Raw genomic sequence first — 24,171 nt, 5'->3', positions numbered from 1 at the left:
ACCCACCATTTCCTCTTGCCTCAGAGTATCAGTTCCTCACCCTGCATGCACACACAGGTTACCAGATGATTGTACAGAAACACACACACACACACGTCAGTGAGGATAACTGCCCAGATTACACAGATAGCGGTAAATAAAACTCCCCTTTCACATCATCCAACGTTTGCATTTTTGGCTCTATCCTAATCTGTAATCTGAGATTACATTTGAACCTAACAGATTACATCGCTCCGTCTGGACATTTGTATGTACTTGTTAAAAGGATACATGGCAAATATGTCTGAACTGAGGCTAGCATAGTGTTTGACTATCTTCTACCCCTGTGAGGTCACAGTCGGGCTTCTAGCCAGCAATGCTGGTTCGATCTGCACAAAGCCGTCTTTGTTTATCAGTGGTTTATTGTCTGTGATGAATGAGATGCTAACATACAACACTGTTACAACTCAATCTCACGAGAAATAGATACCAACAAAAGAAAGCCATTCTCCTGTAGGGTCTTGGGGAGCAGATGACAGCAAGGAGAGACACACAGAGCACAACCGCAAACAGAAACGCTCACACAAACAGCCACAGTATGCACATTTACATGTAAATACACACGTAAACACAGGGGCTGAGAGAGGAACTAACGTCACCCACAGGATCTTATTTATAGAGCAGAAACACAAAAACAACGGGCAGACTGTGCTGAGAACATGGGTAAATAGCGCTCGGCAGGAAACACAAATGAATGAGTCCAACACCAAGACCATTTAATGGCACCTGGTCGTTGGTTAAATTAGATGTTAGATTCTTATTTCCACATTTCATCCTCTAAAATGGAAGTAGTTAAACGAGAGGAAATAAAGTAAATTCCCCATACTCTAGTTTTGCATTCCAATGCATGATTTATTCTTTCATTTTTTATATTAATACCATAAGCTGGAGCTGAAACAATTAGTTTAATAATCAATTAGACTAAATAAATGGCAACTATTTTGACGATTGGTTAATCATTTGAGTCATTTGTCAAGAAAACACCAAACACTTCCTTGATCCAGCTTATAAACTGTGAGGATCCGCTTATCTTTGTCTTATGTGATAGTAAATTTAATGTCTTTAGGTTTTGGAGTCAAGCAAGCAACTAGATAATATCAACTTTAGGAAATTGTGATGGGCATTTTTTCACTATCAAATAATTAATTGATTATTTGAGATGAAAACAAGCAAATTCAAACTAAAAACATGATGAGTTGCAGCCCTACTGTGAACACACACAAGATGGTCTTGATCAAGTTGTCTGCATTTGAAACATTGCTTGGTCAGTACTGTCATCCTTGCAGTATTTTAAGAAGTCAGGGCTCCAGAGAGCAACCATTTTGGCCTCTCTCTACTTCCTCTGTCCATGCTATGTGCCTTAACAATAATAGTAATAATAAATAAAGCTATTTTAAGCAACAACTGCATTTTTAAGCACTATATTCATTTGAAAGGTCATGGAAATAACTTTTAAAGTACCCCCAACACAGAATAGGAATAGCCTCAAACTATAATGGACTTGTGTCAAACTGTCAGCTCCTTTAAATCAGGGCTAAAAACATTATTGTTTACTGAAGCGTACTCTTAGATTAAATACTTACCTGCTGTATTCTACTGCCCATACTTTTTAACTACACACTGCTGATTTATGCCTTTTATTATTCTACTTCTTTTCTTATCCTGACTGTTCAATGTATTGAGCCTGTTTTTATTTTATGTTACTGTATTTTATTATCTCAATTTCTATTTCCCTTTTTAATCGACTGTTTTTATTGTTTTAAATTGTGTCTTGTTGCTTTTAATGTCTCTGTAAAGCACTTTGAATTACCTTGTGTTGAATTGTGCTATACAAATAAACTTGCCTTGCCTTGCCTTGCCTTGCCTTGCCTTGTGCTACAATTCTGTGGCCTGTGCTATGAAACTTTCCACCTCTGTAGCACCAGTGTTATGTGCAAAAAAAGTTAACGTACAGCCCTGTATAATAATTTACATCATATTTTAGGAAATCTGTCTGTTTCTACACACCCATGTGTATGGGAACTGACAAAAAACTAACACTTAAAATGTGTTATTGCAGCACCAAAAGGCGTGGTGAAGAATTCTGGGGTGTACCTAAATTATGTGCTGGTGGATGTAAATTATAAAGTTAGGCACACCAGTGCAAACGATGTAAAAAGTTAGTCTGGAACCCTGCAAACTATTTTTCTCTACCTCTATAGATGTGATGTTCTTGGGGATTTTGTACAGTAAATTAACCATAAAAGGAATCACGAATCCCTGTTAGCTTAGTTGAGATATGGGAGCTTGACAACTACCAGAAAACTGAATAAGCATCCACACCCTCAGGACTGTGTATAACTCTGAAATCCAAGTCTGCAGGTACTCGGCAGCTGAATCACAGTTATTAAATATCAGCAGTGTTGAGGTCTCACTCGGGGTATTTTGTTCATGTCTGGAAAGAGATTGAAACATTTATACAAAGGCTCTCAACTCCAGGGCCAATGTTTTCCACTCCAAAAGCAGGCCTTCAATTCCTCTGGGACCCAGCTCGCCCATGTGGGGGGTTTTCAGACAGACAGGCAGGATGAAGTGATCTCTGGATGGAAGGAGATATCTCCCAGCCAGCTGAGAAAAAGGCCGGGGGAGTGTAATTTCTCTTGACAGAATCTCCATTGGAAACAGAGATTTGGTTTGTATTTGGTTGCTTAACGGGTGGAGCCAGTACATCTCGACAGTTAACTCAACTGTCAGATCCTGACTGAGTGGGGCTGGGCAGAATATGGTTAGGTATCATTCATCACTGTACATTTTTGTCACGCTCTTGCTATGGAGACACCATTGTTGAAGCTCTATTTGGAATTGTAGTCAAGAGCTCAAAGATTCCAGTCATGAATTTAAGGGGAAATATATGTATATGTATATGTATATCTATATCTATCTATCTCTATATATAACTATATATCTATCTATCTCTATATATATATATCTATCTATCTCTATATATAACTATATATCTATCTATCTCTATATATATATATATATATAGATATAGATATATCTATATATCTATATATCTATATATATATATATATATATATATATATCTCTATAGATATATCTATAGATATAGATATAGATATATATATATATATATATATATATAAATAAAGGGGACATGACATTTTACATTTTCTGTTAATTGATGAGTTTCAGCCGTAAAAAATGTGCTTAAAAAGTGCTTAAATCACATGTTGTAGCATGCGGATTAAGACTAGAGGTGTAACGGTGGTGACGAGGTGTTCTTGATCGATATATCAGTTTAATCGAGCATAGCGTTAGTTCAGGCAGGACACGAAGTCAAGCTCAGCTCACATCCCAGCTACATCAGGTGATCTCAAACAGCCCAATCAACTGATGGAGCAGCTGACTGATCACACAAGTCCTTTCTATGCAACCAATTGGCGAATCTCATTCAGGGCACCCTATTTAAACTGTTCCGGTCTGCCTACTGTTGCTGCTTCTTCTTCAAGCTGCTTTGTAACCCGCCTCCACCCCAGCTCCGCCTTTTCATGCTGTGTCTGACTTATCAATGTCATTTCTGTTTGTCACTGATGCTGCTCTGTTCTGTTTCCAAGGGGGTCTTTGCTGCTGCTCTCCCTTTCTTAGGCTTTCCATGTAGGCGCATGGAAGGGCAGGGAGGTTTGCTGTCTCTGCCTCAGGCTTTCCTCCTCTGTCTTAAAGCTTTCCACACAGGTGCATGTAAGAGGCTTTCTGCGTAAGCCCGAGGAAAGGCAGAGCGGCCCCAAAACAGAGCCATACCGCCAAATATAATACTGCGAATGGAAATAAGGTTTTCTTTGAGTAAAGTGTTCCTGGCTGAAATGGCATTAATGCATATCATCATCTTTAAGATACACCTTTTTTAATCCCCATGGCACACACGTGTCACTATTACCACCCAAGTACAACTCCTTCCTTCACATTCAAACAGTGCTATTGGCCTAGCACCGGGCAGACAATGGTAAGCAGCCAAGAAAAAGACAATGAGGATATTTATTGATATTTTCTCATATCAGTTGCAGGCCCCTGAATTGAATTGAAATCAGATCAGGGCAGACTTAGTGATATCAGCAAATATCAGATTATTGTCCAAGGAATCGATATGATATCGTATCATGATGAAACTTGTGATTTACACCCCTAACACAGAATGTGTGTTTAACTCTCATTTGGAAGCTCCGTAAAAAGAAATTCAAGGACAACCAACACTTTGAATATACAGGAAGTTAACAGTGCAGAGTTAAATTTTTTCGCCCAGAATGACTCTGACTGCTTGATTAAGTAGCCGTCAGCACCATTTATCATGAACATCAATAAGACAGCTTGTCTTTCTCTCTGTCCTTTCACATACTGTGACACATGATGAGACCAGAAAGAATGTAGTTTTGTTTTTGCTAGTTAATGATTGGTAAACATGATAACTGGCATATCAGATTATTTTATTTTAGTCTATGTGTTGCTGTGCAGCCATTTTCTACTGCGGGTTGGTGTGGCAGATCATATTACAGCTCCTTTTACTATTCTGAGACATTTTCTTGGGAATGCCTTAATAATTTAAAGAGAAGAATAAGCAGACTGAGATCTGCATGTTACAACAGATCAGTTAAAAAAAGGTCCTATAACAGCTTTTAACCAAAGATGTGTAACACCTGTGTTTGCCAAAATAGAGAAGGTAATGAGTTAAGGGAGTGAGCAGCACAGAGGATGTAATGAAAGGCGTGGAGAGTATTAAAAACTGAAAGTGAAAACATGTAAGAGGCGTTGGCAGGAAAGGAGCGAGATGGGGCTTATAGGAAACGAAATCAGAATGTACATTATATACGTCAATATCACTGTGAGGCAATAAAACAGCCCTACACACAGACACATGCTGGCCAATTTAAAATTCAACCCTCCCTAACTCAAACACCGTATCATTTCATCAAATCAGACCTTCCTGTACAGGATAAAAACACTTCAGTGCAATTGTGTTGGTGGTGCCATGATCAAAATTGAGATTATACCCACTATGAACTGGAAGAACCATCCAGCAATCAGACTGGACACAGTCAGCATCCTGGAGTTGTTTTTGCCAAAGAAATAAAACTAATGTTCCTTCCAAGCTTTTAAAGTCTTCACGTTCTGTTTGAGTGCAGACTGAGTATTGCTCTACCTCCTCCATTACTTCTATTACATTGTGCATTTTATATTGGCAGAGACAGCACTCTCGAGCCAGCTGTGTGAGTACAGTGGGGTTTGGAGCCGGGGACAGTTACAGCACTGAGAAGGCCAAAGTGAAGGAGAGTAAATTTACCAACCCCAAAAGACTGTAAGTCAAGCCATATCACTGATTCCTGACTGTGTAATTTATCTTTCATCAGAATGTATTTTTTATTCAAAATGTATCAAACCAGGAAAAGCTTCATTAAGATTAAAAGTCTCCTTTAAAACAGTGTCACATCTAAACAAAGTTGCAGAGACACAACACATAACAGTTACAGACAATAAAAAAACAAAAAAAAACAAAGCATACCAGAAAATCAGGTCGACATATCTTGGATCACACAGAGCCAAATAATCAAAACACCTGATTCACCTTCCTCCAACTCCTTCAATCTATAACTTGACCTCTCATCTGTGCTTCTGTTAATTTCACAAAGTATTTTCCTGAAGACATCAACAGCATGCTGTACAATCTTGGCAGTGACAAGCTGTTTTTGTTTCAGATAAACTCAGCACACATTACTTCATCACAATGATAAGACTGGTGCACAACTGTAGATGGTTCATTGCTGAGTCAGACAACTGACGTCAGACAGCCAAAAGTGGGATGCATGCAAAAGGTTAATGTAGTTTATTCTTCAGTCAGGCTGCCTCTAAGCGCACCATAACCGCAATGAGCTGTTTGTTAACAGGTGTTTGTGATGTTACTGCAGGTGCACCGATGAGTGACAAATCCACAATTGATTTCTGGTCAGATTAGCTGGCTACCCTGCCACTAACTGGAATATCTGTCACCTAGAATTACTGCACAATAATGGCTTAAAATGATATTGGATTTCATTAAAGGTCCAGTGTGTAGGATTTAAGGGGATATATTGCAGAAATGGAATGGAATATAGTATAGTGAGCATGTTTTCTTAAGAGTGTAATCATCTGAAAATAAGAATCATTCTGTTCTCTTTACCTTACAATGAGCTGTTAAGACCTACATAAGGAGCTGGTCCTTGCCCATTGAGTCCGCTATGTTGCACTGCCATGTTTCTACAGTTTTAGATAGGGCCATTCGCATTTTCGTGTCGGGCACATTAGTTAGCAGCCCCTCTGTGACAAGAGCATTAGAAAAACACTGATTGTTTAACGTGAAACTGCTTTATTCTGTGTTTTAACAGTTTAAATCACCAGGTCCGTTTGTTTTGGAAAGCGGGAGACCTCTGCAGATACTTTGGCTCCCATTAAAAACCTGCTAAACATCTGGATCTTAAGTTATCAAAGAAAAAAGGTGAGCACAGATGAGCGGGTGCTGGGCTAGCAGCCTGTCTCATGCCAGTTAGCATCAGGGACAGACTGATTTGTAATACAAAACAGCTTTATTTAGGGTTTAAATCACCTGGTCAGTTTGTTTTGGTGAGGAAGAGACCTCTGCAGATAATACAGCTCCTGGTAACAACCTCCTGAACAATGAACACTGAAGGAATTCTAACTGGGAGAAGTTTCAACTGGTTGCAATCTGCAGTCCTCCCTGCTAGATGCCACTAACTCTTAAACACTGTTCCTGTTAATGGACCTTTTAAACATTGTGACTCATCATACAGGCTAAATCACAGGTGTAATTAATTAGATTCCCTATTACACCTGCACTTTATTGACCTTAATGACACTGAATTTACAGTCAGCCACTTCCAGAGTGGCACTGTTATTGTATATGTTGGCACATTCAATAAGCTTACTGGGTCATGTAATAAAACTGAGCCATCGTTAATGTTATTAGTAACACCTGCCTTCTTCCTGCGATGACAAAATGTGTGCTGCGAAAAAAGGTCTGTAAGGTGCCGACAAATGTTGACGGAAAGCCAATTCAAACTAGGACGGAGATATTAGATTAGAGGAAAGATACCACTCTCATGTGAGTGTGAAGTGGGAAACCAGAGCCAGGAGACAGTGAGCTTAGTTTAACATATTGGTTAAAATATTGGTATTGTTCATAGTGGCTCGGTGTCACACACTCATGACTTACAGGAACTCATTAAGTGAATAGTCGTCATTGATTTTATTAGTGACACCTCTGCTTTGTTGTACTATGACAAGTTAAAATGTCTGCAGTGAAAAGGCCTGTTCCTCTGTACTAATGGACCTGTTTCACTGCAGACGTTTGGACTTGTCATAGTAGGAAAAGCACAGGTGAAAGTGATAACATTAACGATGTCTCAGTTCCATTAAGTGTCCCAGCAAGCAATTCAAATGAGTCAGCATGGACAATACCAGGGCTTCCCCTAACTGGAATGCAGCTGTCATTAATGTTATTGAATACATGACATGTCAAAATGTCTGCTGTGATAAAAGTTTATTGACCTGTGCGACCTGTGTCTCATTTATTTTAACTGTGAGGGCTGTGTAACCAGGTCAGTAGGTTGACTCTGACTTAATTCAGCACATTGCAAAGAACAGGAAAAAACAGAGACTTATTTAGACAGAAGCATCCTGGCTCGTTTGCTGCAAGACAGACCAGTGTTTCTGCATTGCTGGGTAACCAGAGTCTACAGAGCAGTGAAAGTGAGCCAAAGGTGTTGAGTTTCGCTGTGGCGGTGTTGTAGTTAAGAGATGGAGGGGTCAGAAGTGTGGAACAGACCTGACCTGAGGTTCATTGGGGCTTGTACATCATCTGAACTCGCATCTGTCTGTTCTGTTGCCAACATGTGGTCAGTGAGTACACAAGACAACATAACACCAAACACCTGCCATATAAACTTAGCTTTGACTGGCAACATCCTCCCGATGTTCCATCTCCAGATGACACACGCACCAATAATGCCCCTTGCCTCTGCCAAATCGCTCAAGGATGATGGGTTAAGAGGACATTAATGTGGAAGGAAGAACGTTAACCAGGCAGCTGACTCATTAAAATCAATATTAGAAGCTCATAACAAGCCAGGAGCGGCCTTTGAGAAACACTCACATCCCGAGGTGTTGAGTCCGCAGCTGACATTGAAACCGCACAGGCCTTATTGCCTACGTTCCACTCTCTGGACAGCTCATGGTCCTGACCTCCCACCACCCACTGCTCACAGTCATTAAACAGCCTGTCATCACGATGGGAATCTATCGCTGCTCTGAAAACGATGGCCCTGAATGTGCGGGGATGCTCAACAAGGTGCAACACGAGAGGAATGTGTAAAAGAAAAAATACAGTGAGGCGAAAAATAGGCTGCCTGTCACGCTCGAAGATACATAAACCCCTCCGTCAGCAAAAACATTTCACTTCAGGTGTAGCTGTAGGTGCAAGGTCACAGGGGAATGGTAGTGAGGCAATGTTAGCAACAAGCTACTCACTACAAAACAGGTGGGTAGGGGATTCAATTTCCTTGTTTGTGGAAACCTACTTGGCATTAAATCAGATTCTGATGCATTTTAAAACCACACTGCTTGAGCTTAGCCACCAAAAACAGATATTTTCAGAAACTCTTTCCAAAGTGGATGCATTGAAATCATCAGTCTGACAGGCTAGTGTGAGCTGTAGCAACACTAATACATGATTACCATGTTATTTTTGGAAACACTGTCAGAGGCACACTCAATATATAAGCACTAACAATTATGGCTGAACAATTAATCAAAATCTTATTGAAATCGCAAAATGGCTGACTGCAATTTTCAAATCAAAGGAGGCACAACATTTGTTAAAGGTCCAGTGTGTAGGACTTAGGAGGATGTATTGGCAGAATGGAGTAAAATATAATAAATATGTCTTCTTTAGTGTATAATGACCTGAAAATATAAATTGCTGTGCTCTCCTCACCTTAGAATGAGCTGTTTATTTGTACAAAGGAAGCGGGTCTCCGTTTATGGAGATCACCATGTTGCACTGCCATGTTTCTACAGTAGCCCAGAAAGGACAAACCAAACAATCATTTTCGTGTCGGCCACCATAGTGAGAAGCCTAACCACAATGAGCAACGCCGAGTTCCACTGATTTATAACGTGAAATGGCCCCATTCAGTGTTTCTAGCAGCTTAAATCACCTCCATTTGTTCTGGAGAGGAAGAGAGAAGAGAGAATTCGACTTATGGCTAAAACCTCCTGAACGTCTGGATCTTATGTTATCGGAGAAAAAACGTGACCACAAATTAGCATGCCAAACTGTGTAGGAAATACATGGATTTGTAACGTGAAATTGCATTATACTGTATACTTTTTACCAGCTTAAATTAGCAGGTCTGTTTGTTTTAGAGAGGAAAAGACCTCTGCAGATAATTTTGCTCATGATAAAAAAAAAACCTGAACGTCTAGATCAGAAAGGGATAAGCACACAATAGCATGTTGTGGGCAAGCCACCCATCTCCGAGATGCCAGACAGCGTTGGAGACAGGGGCGTCATGCAACCCCAAAATGTGAGGGGGCACAGTGGATTGGGTTCATGCGCTATGCGCGCGCACGAATTTTTGGGGGGGGATGCCCTCAAATCACTTATTTTGGGCCCCTGCTGCACAACGCCTTGAGGTTGGATAGGGCCCAAACTCAAAGCCGACCCCCCCGTCCAGACACACACACACACACACACACACACACACACACACACACACACACACACACACACTTAACGCATCTACACCTTGCCATGTAAACTATTTTGTGTAAGGAGGAAAGGAGTTTTTCTCAAACAAACCCTAGCAGCTAGGAAAATATTGCAAACATAGCTAAGCTTATTGTATTGCATAAAATATTTGGCTACACACTAACGTTAATACACACAAACGTGAACTCAGGCCGGTTCCCACTACTGACAGCAAAACGTAATAGTCGTACTCTTTCGCGTCTATTTCCGGAACGGAAAATAAGAGCGACGTAATTCTTTTTTTAATGAAAGCAGGACACTTCAGCCTTTACATCGATCCCATCGGTGTGTTTATAGCTTACCCGGAAGCCTAGATGTCAAGCCGGTAAGATCGGCTGTCCAATGGGAGACCCGGGTGGCTAAAATCCAATGGGAAAGCTGTGAGCGGTCACATGAACGGCCAAAGATCGTTTATTATCAAGATGGTTGCTCTGTTACCGTGTGTGATCACTACTAACAGGAAATCTCGCCTAAATCCTAATAAATAATGCGTAAATTACCATTTATGCATTTTATGCAAGTTACGGCCACTAAATGGGCCTGAGATGAAGGAGATTATTTAGAATACATTTCACTCAATATGACCACTGATCATAGCTAGATGGTAAAATAATAAGTAAGGTAAAGTAAGTAAAATAAAATTGGTTGGGAAAAAAAAAAAAAAATCATCCCTCAAATCTGAGGGGGCACGTGCCCCCTTGGTTTCTCTTGACGTGACGCGTCTGGTTGGAGATGCACTGATTTGTAACGTGAAACTGCTTTATTGAGCATTTTAGTGCTTTTAATCACCTGGTCCATTTGTTCTTAAGAGGAAGAGACCTCTGCGGATAATTCAGCTCCCAGTAAAAACCTCCTAAACAGAGAACATTCAAGGAATTCTAGCCAAGAGAAGTTTTAGCTGGTGTCAATCTGCAATCCTCACCACTAGACGCCACCAAATCCCTCTAAGTCTTACACCCTTCAACTTTAAATGCGAAATGTGTGTCAAAATACCATTTTAAATTAAATATTGTCATGCTGCAGAGATGTCCTGGCCTACACATCATATTCTGCATACTTCAGAGAACATCTTTGTTTAGTACAGATCCCTGCAAAAATCCCATCCTTATAATTTTAATGTGTATATCAATGAAAATGAGAATAAAGATGTTCCATCTAATATGGCAAATCATATCGCAATATCAGTCAAAATAACTGCAAATAGATATTTTTTCAAAATCGTTAAGCTCTACAACAATTGCTCCGAAATGGGTGAGCGGATATACCTCTATATTCTCTACCTCAGGTGTCTCAGATTTATGTGCCAACTGGTGAGCACATGGTCTGAGTACCAAGAAAAGTTTAACTGGATAATTCTGAGTATGACTTTGACTCCATTGGCTGTTTCATCACAATCATAGCCAGCTGATAATATCCAGACAACAATCATCTGTGTGTCGTCACTGTCTGTGGGAGCATGTCTAAAGCACGACACAGACCTGCTGTACAGCGAGGGCGCCTCCTGATACGGGAGTGTGAGAAATACTGTGTTGATACACTGTCACTACTCACGATGACATGTGGCTCCACAAACCATCTAAACAGAGTCAAGCATTACGAAATCTAGTCGAATGCTCATAACGACAGCCATAACAACACAGATCAGGCTCAGAAGCAAACAACCAATCTCAAAAAGCAAATATGCAGGAAATGACTGTGGCCAGAACTGCAGCGGTGCTTCAACCAAGTGTCAAAATATTAGACAAATGCCTCCATGCAAGGCAATGAACATACAATATGTGGACCTACATCAGCCTGGAAGCCCCTGCTATTGACAGCTAAGGATTACGAGGTTGAAGCCCCACCCATTCGATGTGTTTTCATGGCCTTTGTTTTACCTCTGTCTCTGGGGAGTTGAATTAAAGGGGTCCATGACTACACGCCAAGGTTCAGCACAATGTGTTCTGAGGGGCCAAGATGGGAGATACACATCAGCCTGTTGAGAGGGTTTCCTGAGGACCTCTACTCACTGGTATTTTTCGATAACCCCTTGGCTCCGCACCAGAATTAGGAAGAGAACTATTCAAATGTTCGGCACAAGTCCAAAAGAAAACAAAAAATTACAACAACCCAATGAGTGACCGAAAGAGAGAGCAGCTGACCTTTTGGAAACTTTCATTGTACATATACAGCAGGACTGCTTTACCCCTGAGCTCTGGTTTCCCATCAGCCCTTCCTGTGACGCAGGCCTGCGCCTTTCATATATAGTAACTAACCAACTGCTGTGAAAATACCCCGTGTTCTCCACACCCTCTTCAAAGGCTGTGATGATCAGTTGTGGCTGATCAGCTGAAGAAACCGAGCGAGAGACAGAGACTATAGAGAGACTGTAATATGATTTACAACAGACAGCATTTCAAGAGTCAATACCCAATCATGGCTCCAAAAGGCATCCCTTTCTGCAGTCAAAAATCATGTGGAAGCAAATAATAGAATTTTATTATGGAGAAACAATGTCTTTAAAGATCTTAATTTCAGAAACTTCCCTTTAGCCTTCAAGTCTTGGAGGACTGCGTTGAAAAGGGACCTCACCGATCTGTATCTAAAACATTTACACAAACATTTTTGTTTTAAGCTTACTAGCCGTCTAAGCTGTAAAATGACATTAATGACCAGACGTGTCTGTGAGAATGCTTGTTTTCCAGTCTGCTCAGCAACCCAAGGCACAGTACAAGTACCTAATACGACTAATAAAACTATTCCTTCATGTTCAATGAAGCTTTGACATCTAATGTGACTCTGGCGCCAAAATCCCTGGTGATATTATCTAAAAATCAAATCTGGAAGCCATTCATCAAGTGAACATGAGCCCAGTGAAAGCAGCAATGTACACTTGGTAGTTTCGTGTCTCACAACGGCTGGTGCTCAAAACCGCAATGTTTCCCTCAAGCAGTTGGACACACCAGCAAGTAAGCTTGAAACCACTCCCTGCGTGCACCTGCACCATCATACAATAAAATGACTCTGACAACAAATAAAGTTGAACATATTCACAGCAATGACGCACACTGTTGATTTTCACAGCATATTAGCATGAAGTGAAGCCAGTAGCTTCCTGCAAGGCAGGATATACTCTAAAAACTTGTAGCTTAATTCGGTCAGCAATACTGTTTAAGTACACAATTTGTAGGTGACATGTTACAACCATCTAAAACCATTGATATGATGCTTTAGCAATTAGCATACCCATAGCAACTTTCTCCATAGGTCAGACAGCAAGCTGATTGGCCTGAGAAGGGCAGTTCTCAACAGGCCGCAGTATTTCACACACAACCCATGGGCGTAACAGTGACCCACATGTAGCAGCCAACCAACCAGCCAGTCTGCTGGATGTAGAAGTGTGTGTTTGCTACTGCCTGCTGTCTCCTAGCCAGGAACATTAGCCTCAGCAAGAAAGAAATACACACAATTAGGACTGACTCCTTGGGACTTTGAGAGGGTGGCCTCCACTGCAATAATGGCGGAGCTTTTGTGTCAAAGAGATGCTTGTTTTCTCCTCCTCAGGCATGAAAGCGAATTTGTCTTGCCAGCCAGGTCTATTTATATTCACAAGAGCATTCTTCAGCATTAGCACAGTCACATGGCCCGCCGGGCGGTGGATATAGCCTGGCGATACATTGGAGGGGCTCTGCATTAGCTCAGGCTGACAACACCAAAAGACACAACAAGACTTGGTTTCTGTTTCGCCATCAATGAGTTCAACATTTACCCTATGAGGTATAAATCAGGGTGTGAATCAGTCAGCATTGTCTGGTGTGTCACAGCCTGGGCCCCTGACTAAATGACTGCAGGCCACAAAGGCGCAGAGTGATTGTGCAATGCACCATCAGAGAGGTGATTCGCCATCAGCCCAGTCAGATTACAGGTTGGTCAGGTGGTGAATGGAGGTGGGTGTTTGTACTGACTGGAGGAAAAGGGGCTGATATTACAAAATCCCCACTCTTTCTTCACTTATGGTGAGTCACAGTTTGCATCCAACTCAGTAAACAGCCTGGTGAGACAGGAGGCTATAACTGGTTCTCTCACTTTGTGGTGGATGGATGTGCCCCGGAGAAGAGGACACGCCTAATTGCAGTGACTCACGGATTTACAACAGGCAGGAAACAGGTCTGCCTAGGCTGTTTCTGCAAACTGTGAAATACCACATCAGTGGATGGGAGATAATGTTTAATGTGATGGGAACTTCTATTCATAGACTGTAGGGAACTTCCCCATTAATTTAGCTTCTATCACAGGAAGGTCAGAGCACAAGGTCAGCACCATTTGAGAGACAGCCTCCTGCTCAAGGGTACCTCAGAAGAGAGGATGCTTGTTAGCATGGGTGCTTCAACCAAGGCCCTTCACTCCACTCTACAGACATTATCTCACTACTTCATGGTTTCCATGTGTCATCTCAGACTGTCACAGCACAGTAACACATCGGTCCTGTCACTGGGACGAATACTGTGACAACACTGTGTTATCATTCAACAAAATTCTGTTGTCTACATGATAAATTTCAAGCGAGTTGTTATTGGGAAAAAAGTAAGAATGATTTTGTCAGAAATGTACCAGTGGAAGGATTTATTTCATGGAACATCAATCTGAATGGCGGCACGGTGATGCAGTGGTTAGCATTGTCGCCTGGTTCGAACCCAGGGTGGGGAAGCCTTTCTGTGGGGAGTTTGCATGTTCTCCCCGTGTCAGCATGGGCTTTCTCCGGGTACTCCGGCTTCCTCCCACAATCCAAAGACATGCAGGTTAGGTTAATTAACTGTCTCTATGTGTCAGCCCTGCGATTGTCTGGTGACCTGTCCAGGACGTACCTTGCCTCTCACCCATTGTCAGCTGGAATAGGCTCCAGATATTGTGACCGCAATATGAGTCGCGATTTTAGTGGGAAGGGTGGTAGTGGTCATTTTTGCATTTCATTTTCACTGGAAAATAATATAAAAATGATAGGAATGTGATTTTTGCTGGGATCAACAACCAAACAAAGACATTCTCTTACATCTGGAATAATATTTTTAGGCCAGGGCATCTCCATAGCTTCATTTATAATGGTCTGTCGTGACACATTTTACCTTTGTCAAAAAATTGCAGCTCCTGCGATTTAGATATCGCACGATAAAATTTTGATTAATTGTGCAGCACTAATCTGAACATTTTATATGTAATACTATGTACATTTCCCACACCATAATGTGAAGATGCAAAGATTAATCGTTTACTTGTCTATTATTAAATTAGTCACCTAGTTATTTGACGATTGATTAATTGGTTTGAGTAATATTTTTAAGAAAATAAGTCAAAATTCTCTGATTCTTAGATGTGAATATTTTCTGGTTTCTTTCATCCTCTATGACAGTAAACTGAATATTCTTGGGTTACGAACAAAAATAGACATTTAAGGGCATTGTCTTTGGCTTTGGGCAACACTGATCAACTTTTTTTTTTTACCTTTTTTTTTATTTTATACACTAATTGATGAATTGAGAAAATAATCAACAGATTAATAAACAGTGAAAATGATCATAAGTCAGTATTAGAAAACAAGCTATCCTTAATAATATTGCTGATTTCTGTGATATTGCCCAGCCCTGCCTGACATCACACGTGAGCTTGTCCAACAAGTCAAACATCTTCTGCTGTGTGCAGGTCTGCAGGGCTCATGAGTGGGATGTCAATACATCTCCTGGCACTAATTCAAAGGAGTCCGGTTGGCTTTTTTTTTTTCTCTTCTTCCTATGCATGCCTCAACTTCTACCTGGGGAGCGTAAAGAAGTCACGCTCACTAACCACACACACCAACACGCCCACCCACGCCACTCTGTGAGGGTGTCCTGATATTTAATGAGAGCATGTGAATAATTCAGCCTACAACAGGTTTGGAGGAGGAAAAGGGACTGCAGCCATCATTAACTATTCACACTATAACAGCATTATGACATATAATGCACACACACATTTGTCAGCGCAAACTGTATACACACAAACACACATAAAGAAGGACCTTTGCCAAGTGTACCCAACCATCTGCTTGGACCTAAGGCCTTGGCTCAGCAGCTACAAGGAAGCTGATTTGTGCATTTTGGACCTGCAGTATATACTACCCAAATATCTAAACAAAAAAAGCTCATTCACATGCAGTGGGAAATTATAGTGAAAGGTTTGAAGTTGTCTTGCAAGTCAGACTGGGCAATGAATCAATTTTATTGTTTGTCATCCGTCTTTATAATCATACTGTTACATAACGCTCACGATGAAGTATCATGTTCATAGTTGTGTCTAAATGCATAAGTTAAATGTGACCATCTGTCACAGCATGACATCTGAGAACATACATTTTTTTGGAAAATTATAGCATTATGCTCCAGAAAAGCACTATGAAACCATTTGACTCAATAAGATAAACACAAGTTCAACTTTTTAACATGTCATTTTGAATATTTCTGTATATAGCACCTCAGGAAGTAGTTGTGTAGTCTGTAATTTCGATGTTGCCGGTTTGCTTTGGCTGGGGATATTTGTTGCATGTCATTGTCCCATATCCCCCTCCCAAAAAATGCACATTAACAGTCCTTGAAAATACTAATTATTGATAACATATTGAAGCAATAATGCTGTGATAATTATAACAATGTCAGTTTTGAACACATTGTTCACTTGTATTTGCAGGACAAGTGCTCGAACATTTGGCAGAGCTGTTAACAAGTCATTTTGTATCAGGCCTGCGAGAATCAAAAGCTGTGAAATGTTTGTTATTTGGGAAGAGATTTCAGCTTTACAATCAGCGTGAGAGGCCGTAATTCGTCTTTTCGTGCCAGCATAGACCTCCACCTTAAAAACAAAAGCTCTGCATCACGTGTGATTGAGTTTAAGGAAGTGTCTGTCACACGTCTCTGTAATCTGTCTCAAAATAAGCTCTTAGCCTGACTACTTACTAAAACAACAGTTCACTGCATATCCCATTCATAAATAAGAGAGAGAGAGAGGTGAGACGTGTTTTCATAGCCTTCCTTCCCGGTTGGGAGGAGAGTCTTCCTCGAGGATCCATCAGGCTTTGTCCTACATGCTGTCACTGATGGCTCGGGTCAGGAAGATGGATGGCCGATACAGACTGGGTTCATATCAGTGCTGTCATCCTCTGCTGAGGACCGTCTCTCCTAATACAAAAATGAGCCAAGCCTGCTTCTGCTGCATCTGAATGCTGGCTGGCTGGTTCACTGGATGATTGGCCTAGAAAGGAAGCAACTGGCAATAATCTGGAATCTCTGTCTGCACATACTGATCACAGATGCAAAACAAAGAGTCTGTATCTCCGTATAAACACAGGCACGAGCATGTGCACCCGAGACGTGAGTTTAGAAATTTGAAATGAGGCTGGGAGGAAATGCCAGGTTGTATTTCAATGTCAAAATCTCATATTGGCCTGGACCACCTGCTACTAACTCACAGACGAAAAACTAATCTGTGTGGAATTCTGCTTTTGTCAGCAACATCTGACTTCTGTGAAACATGGCTGACAGACAGTACGGGATGTTGACCAGGTAGACCAGTTCCAGCGAGGAACCAGACGTGACCTTTTACCCCCAGGCCCAGCTGAGAGTTGGCAGGGTGAGAGGGGTGAACCACTCCCCTCGGTAGTACACACCACACGTCATCTTCTCAAGTATGACCAGTTACCGGCCCCTCCCTGCTCTTCCTATGGAGGCAGCTCATTCCAACGTGCACACAAAAGGCTGGGTTCAGCTGAATGGCCTAAATGGCAGCAGAGCTCCTGGCCACGGCGGTTCAGACCAGCTGAATGGTCCTCATTGTGTCCCCATGGTCACAGGGGGCTAGCAGAACTGGGTTGTTTTTTAAGAGGCCATTTGGCAGGCCTGTGTTCTTATCCGAGCAACGCAGGAACAGGCATTTCCACTTGGATCAGAGGAGGGCTTGTTATGAACTCAAGAAAAATGGCCCATAAGGTGATGACATGCCTCATGCATCCTGTCATAAGGAGGCTAGCTGGCTTCAGACACATAAGAACCTAAAATACAGCAAACATGAAAATCCTTAGCTAACAAGGCTGGTTAAGACATGACCACCAGGACAATGTGAATATGACTGTTTCTTGTGCAACTCGAAAAATCTCTATTTTCACAAGCACTTGCAACAACAAGGAAGAGTGCTCGTGACACTTCCTGTTCACAACTGTATTACCACATGAAAGTTGCCAAAAATAAAAGGTGTTGTTTTTCACTGTAATCTTATATCACCACAAGCCAGCGTTAAGTCCGGACACGACACTGATTGGAATCTAAAAAATGCACTTGACTATGGAAGGAACAAAGGGGTGGGCAATATGGACAAAATCATATGTCATGGTACGCTTAATTTTCTGTCCCAATATTTATACGGATGGTGATGTGATACATTTCCTGGCGAATAAATTGAGAAATGGTTCATGTGTAAAATAATCAGGCAGAAATGTCTTTTTCTGGCTGATCCAGCAAATGAAACACCAGACATATTAAAGTACTTTGTCACAGTGATGCAAAAATCAAGAAATTCAATATTACCATAAAACGGTCCTCATCATTGATTAATGCTGTACAGCCCTCTGAGGCAAATTGTGATTTGTGATATTGGGCTTTATAAATGAAACTGAATTGAATTAAACTGAATTGAATTGATTTATAACATTAGCCACAACATGTTGAGAGATGCTAAAGGGATAGCTACTCTGGTATAAATCATGTATGAGCAATATGGCAAGATCACAGCAGATAAGTCACATCTATCCATCTATCTATACACATGTACACACACATCATGTACATATTGTTATATCAGTCACTTTGTAAACTTATCTATTATGTAACTGTGGTAAACTGTGTATGTATAAACCCTGTGTAATTAACGGGCTAAAACATCCAAAACCACCTTTTACATGTCAGGCCAACACACTAAATACTGGCTGACCTACACCTGAATTACACATTTACATTAGAGGTCAGTCTGCTCTTCAAATACCTGCAGATGCTCTAATATGTCAGCTTACTTTCATTGCTGGCAGGTATGACCAATAGTCTTATAACTAACAGTAGTTATCTTGGAAATGTGAATTTGTATTTATTTATTGGAGTATGACATGTATATTAACTGTCAAATGCAAAAAGGTCTTTTAACAGGTCTGATTGAAATGGTTGACCTACATTTGTATTTAGAGTCCTGCCAAAAACTGCACATAAAATACTGGTTATCACTTTCACAAACCTTATCACACCCCTAAAATAACCAAACGCCAAGCAGACTCTGGGCGGTCACTGCGCAGGATGACTGGATTCGGGCACCTCAGCTGGAAGAATGGAGCCCAGGTGCCATGAGGCAGGGGAAGGAGGGGGGGTTCTGTCATTGGGATGTGACAGTGTGTGTCAATGGGGTTTAGAGCAGGACAGGGGCTAACAGCTGCTCTGGGGGAGGGGTTGATTTGCACTATGCTTTGGATGAATGAATGGTTGAGATGTTTGCAAACTACGACAAACAAGACACATCCGTCACCCACCTACATCCACAAGAGCAGAGCAAACACATGGGACGAATGCACCTGACTTAGATCTCACACAATTTGACCACAAGATTGAGGGTGGTGAAACCTATGATAAGCACTGCAGGTAAACCTATAATTCAAGTAATGGCAGGTTTACACAGGTGTCTCAGGCTCTGTGCGTACATCCTGCTGATCGCTGAGGTCATACACTAGGTTTGCTAATTACTGACAGTCATTCATAACAGTCTTCACATGACACCAGAACATATGATGACTGTAGGCCTGGTCCTTACATCTCCACACTAGTCACAGTGACTCACAGCTTCTGTGTTTCAGCTGAAACCTGGACACAGATGCCAAATACAGGGTTGGTAATGATGTCAAACTGGTAGCCATGTGGTCCCAGATGAATCAAACTCCCACCATATGAAGAGGTATAACTGGGATGACAGGAGAAGGGTCAAACCCTGATAGCCAGACCTTGCCTCTGGCATCCCAGTCTGTCAGACATCACACACACACACACACACACACACAACCACACAACCACACACACACACTGAGCCATGGCTTTGGCGTTAAATCTCACACTAGATGAGGAGATTTGACACAGAAACACATCTTCAAATCGACGTTTACCTTTAAATGAGCCACTGTATGAAAGAAAGCAGACATAAGGAAATGGACGAAAGCCTTTATGTGCCTCCTGCTGCTTGTCATGCACTGCTAGCTCGCGTGCCCACATCCTGTGTTAGCACAAAATAAGCTAGCTCCAGTGCCTGACGTGAGGTCTCATTCAATTTATCAGACACACAAAGTGGACTAGAGAAAGGTAAACTACTGGTTTAATTAAACTACCGGTTAGCCCAGACAGCTGAGAGCCACAGCTAGCTTGAAAATCTGCTATAGCATCCCCCCCCCCCCCTGTTCAGCCCCCTCCCCTCCTTTACCTTCAGACAGCTCCAGATCCAACTCCGCCAATTGGTCTCTAACCTCTTTTGGCAGGGCGGACAAATCCACGCCGCGGTCTGCCATGACTTCGCCGATAAACACGAGTGCTGTCTGGTTGAAAAGGAGCCGGGCCGTCGCGGGTACGTGTTAAAAAAATAAAAATAAAACGTCCTCCCTCAAGACACAAAACAAGCATCAGAGTGGGAGAGACAGTCCATCCGCACGGCTGGCCCCTCCGCCATAATGGGAAAAACTCACCAACGGCAGCAGAGCGGGTCACGTGACTGCCTTTACCTCGCCTGTACGTTTAATTCACTGCATCCCAGAATAAAACACACCGAAACTGTTGCTCCCCCTGGCGTCTCTCCGGCACAAACACACACTCCTTTTACTTCAACTGCACTGTGCAACTTCCTCATGTCATTCTCACTCTCATTAAACTTATAATGGATGCCTTCAGGGAACCCCAGAGGATTCACAGAAAAAGTTGGACTTTATTATTTGGCAAGATCATAACTGTGTGTGTAAGCAGCAGTGTTAGAAAGTAACTAGTTACATGTAAATAAATTATAAAATAAATGCAACTATAATTAGTGGGTCTGTTCCTTATTTATGTTAGGGACTGTTCGTTATTTATGGGAGGTAGCAATGGGTGAGACATGTCAAATAATTTTTTAAACACTGAGGAGGGGCTTAAGGCCTCTGCACACTGAGTCCATTTTTTTTTTATCTCAAATTGTCGCATGTCTAAAAATAAATACAAGTCCATGTTGGGTCAATCCCATTTGCACACTGAGTCCATCAGAAGCCTTTAGAGATGTTTGACCAAGAATCAGTGAATTAAATGTGGCGGCAGGACACAGCTGTGACAAAACAGAGGAATTGGGCACACATAATAATTTCAAAACTCAGATAGCTCACTTTCAGCAAAACAGATAGTAATACTAGGTTTCTGTGCGTAGCAATTTTTTTTGGATGACAGATTGAAAAAATGCATCCGAGAAAAACAGACTCATTGTGCAGGTGTGTGTTTTTTATTTTGGCTTAGGGGAGGGACATTTAGCTTGAAATGGCTGTATGTTGTATTTATTTTAAACAACCCCGATCCCTCAAACCCACTGGCAGGTTTGGAAGGCATGTTTTCTTTAAAAATCGCCAAATTACATCATTTGTTATATTTAGATACTGTAAAAAACAAGCGGCAACCTCTGCAGCTAAAAAATGAAGCCAGTATAGAAGTGTTAAAAACTGCAGTTCATCAAATGGCCACTTGAGGCTGGCTCCAAAACAGAGTCAGTCCTATAGACACTCGTGTTAACATGCCAAACTTTACAGCAGATATAAACATGTTCACAGCCTGGTACAAACATGGTTTGGGTCTCTGTAGCTAATTTCAACATTCATGACAACTGTTTGAGGGGTGAATTTTTTTCTCATAACTCACCCATTTACATTTTAATAAGGTCTGAAGTGACGCATATTTAAGGCCGGGCTGCTTGAGTGACAGGCTGTCTGTGAGGTGTCGCCACAGTCTGTGAATCAGATCCACACATAGCTCCTCCGCAGCTCCACTCTCTTGTCCAAATATGATCACTGCTGGTTCCAAAAAACCAAGATGGCGACAGCTGAAATGCCTAGTCTGAGGCTTCAAACCAGCAGTGCAAAAACCAACAGCAGCAACCTTTACAGCAACCTTTATAGTCAAAACAGCCATTTTTGGCCCAAAAAATAAATAAAATCTGTAAAAACATATTTGACCCTTACAATGTAAGTAACACGGCCTATTAAGTCTTAATAAGCCTCTAAACATTACTAATAGGTCTAAATGAGCCATTGCTATATTTTACCACAAGGTGGCTACTCTGCAGTGGCCTATTCATAATAATTTGGTACTTAAAACTTTGCAGCATTAGCAGTGAAAGCAAACAAATCTGTCCACACATTATTAAATTCTCTATTTTCCTCTGACATTTTTTAAATTTTTGTGGTTTTGGAATCCATAGCTACTTTAGCTAAGAAAAAGTAAAAGTAAAAAGGTGCAGAATAAAACATTCATTCTGTTGCTTTGCTGCATCTTTTCACAGCACAGGAATGCCTCATTTTGATGTAGCCTATTTCCAGACATTTTTCAGCTTTATCGCCCCATGAGTAAATGTATTTAGTTACTTTCCACCGCCTGGAGCTGAACGCTGTGGCTAGCAAGGGTGGAAAAAGTACCAGAATATCCTCCTTAAACCTGGATTAGGAACTGGGCAATTGACCAGGGCCCCAAAAATCCCAGGTTCACTGTTTGGTAATTTGATTAATTGCACATTTGAGCTTACACAAGTGATCATACAAACAAACTGACACACATTAAAACTGGGGCAGGGGTTTGTGCCAGCACTGAAGTAAGCCTGCTGGCTGGTTCATGGGACTGTAGGCAAAATACAAACACATGGATGTTGTTGATACAGTAAAAAATGCCTGTCACAAATCCACAGTGATCAAGTTGATGTGTTCAAATGTCTTTTTGTTGTGTTGAAGCTTGAACCAGTGAATGTATCGCACTTGGAAAGGACTGAAACAATTGGTTGATTATCAAAATACAAACTGAAACACAGACTGATGGACACTATGCCCACAGTGCACAAAGTGTTGGGAGAATGGTGTGTTTGTAAGGTCACCAGCTCTTTTGTGTCCCATAGTGGGTTAATCTGAACCTAATCTTGAGATGAAGTAACTGATTTTAAATTGTTCATGTGCAAGTTTATATGAGAATGCTTCAAAAGACCAATGCGGCATCGTGACTTTAACCGTTATAAAAAATAAATATACCCTTCAACCACTCCCTCTGCAATTAAGGGCCGCTTACGAAAAGTTACAATCATGTTTTCCTCGTAAGAAACATGGACATTGTCTTAAAAGGACAAACGAGCTTCAAAGTAAACTTAGCATAACAGCATAATTGTAGGCTACTGTGTCACTTGTGTTCCTTCCAGAAGTACTTGAGTGCAGTACAAAAACATCAACCTCAAAAGCAGGGCCAAGGATTTTAGAAATACGCAGGATATGAGTCCAGTCTCTATAAATACACCACAACTACTCAGAAATTTTCATATTTCTTGAAGTTAAATGTTTGATTATATCTTCTGGAAGTATTATTTCCAAACATGAAGGTCAAAATGCTGCTTCAGAGGCTTCCTCCACACTACCAGGAGTACAATCTTAGACAATGACTGCGTTTACATGCACAAAATATTCTCTTTTTGCCCTTATTCTGAAAAAAGACAATATTACGAATAATGAAAAGGAATAATCTACTAATATTCCTGTCCACATGCAGCCATGCTCACTCTGATTAATGTGCCCTTACGTTGTGTTTACCAGGAGCTGCTTGTCATTTTGCATCTGGGGGGTGGACTTGTTTAACCTGCAAACACAGCCTCCCTTTTTCATTCCTTCAACCACCTCCTTGAGAAGATTGTTGCTGTGATTCATGCATATCAAGAAAGCAGTTGATATCCAAGTCTTTCATAATGTTTAAAAGTAGGTGTGTTTCCTCAACCAGCCAGAAATGAATGTGGGCTTTTCTTTTGGGCATGCATCTCTACCCTACAGCCCTGCAAACTGTTGGCTGGGTAGTTTGTGTACAACGTATCCATGACAATGCACAGAGCCGACTGTAAACAGACAAGAGGTGTGTTGCAGACTGCGGCAGAAACCCCAACTGAGACACATATTCTGAATGCGCTGCACACATGTCCAAAGAATCCGCCTAAAACCTGAGTAA

The 24,171-nt window shown here is 41.3% G+C and overlaps 1 protein-coding gene across 1 annotated transcript in view; it reads right to left on the bottom strand.

The window, feature by feature from the left end:
- The window catches only part of dip2ba (disco-interacting protein 2 homolog Ba), a 55,185-nt gene extending 34,538 nt beyond the window's left edge, over positions 1–20,647 (bottom strand). Inside the window, exon 1 of the mRNA XM_050064221.1 lies at positions 20,399–20,647. Coding sequence (XP_049920178.1) covers positions 20,399–20,483 — 85 coding nt within the window. The 5' untranslated portion in view covers positions 20,484–20,647. The remainder of the gene's footprint in view (positions 1–20,398) is intronic.
- Positions 20,648–24,171: the final 3,524 nt, after the last annotated feature.

The sequence above is a fragment of the Epinephelus moara genome, chromosome 16 (genome assembly GCF_006386435.1).
Source record: "Epinephelus moara isolate mb chromosome 16, YSFRI_EMoa_1.0, whole genome shotgun sequence".
In the NCBI taxonomy this organism is placed as follows: Eukaryota; Metazoa; Chordata; class Actinopteri; order Perciformes; family Serranidae; genus Epinephelus; species Epinephelus moara.
This window is presented reverse-complemented; position numbering and strand designations above follow the sequence as displayed.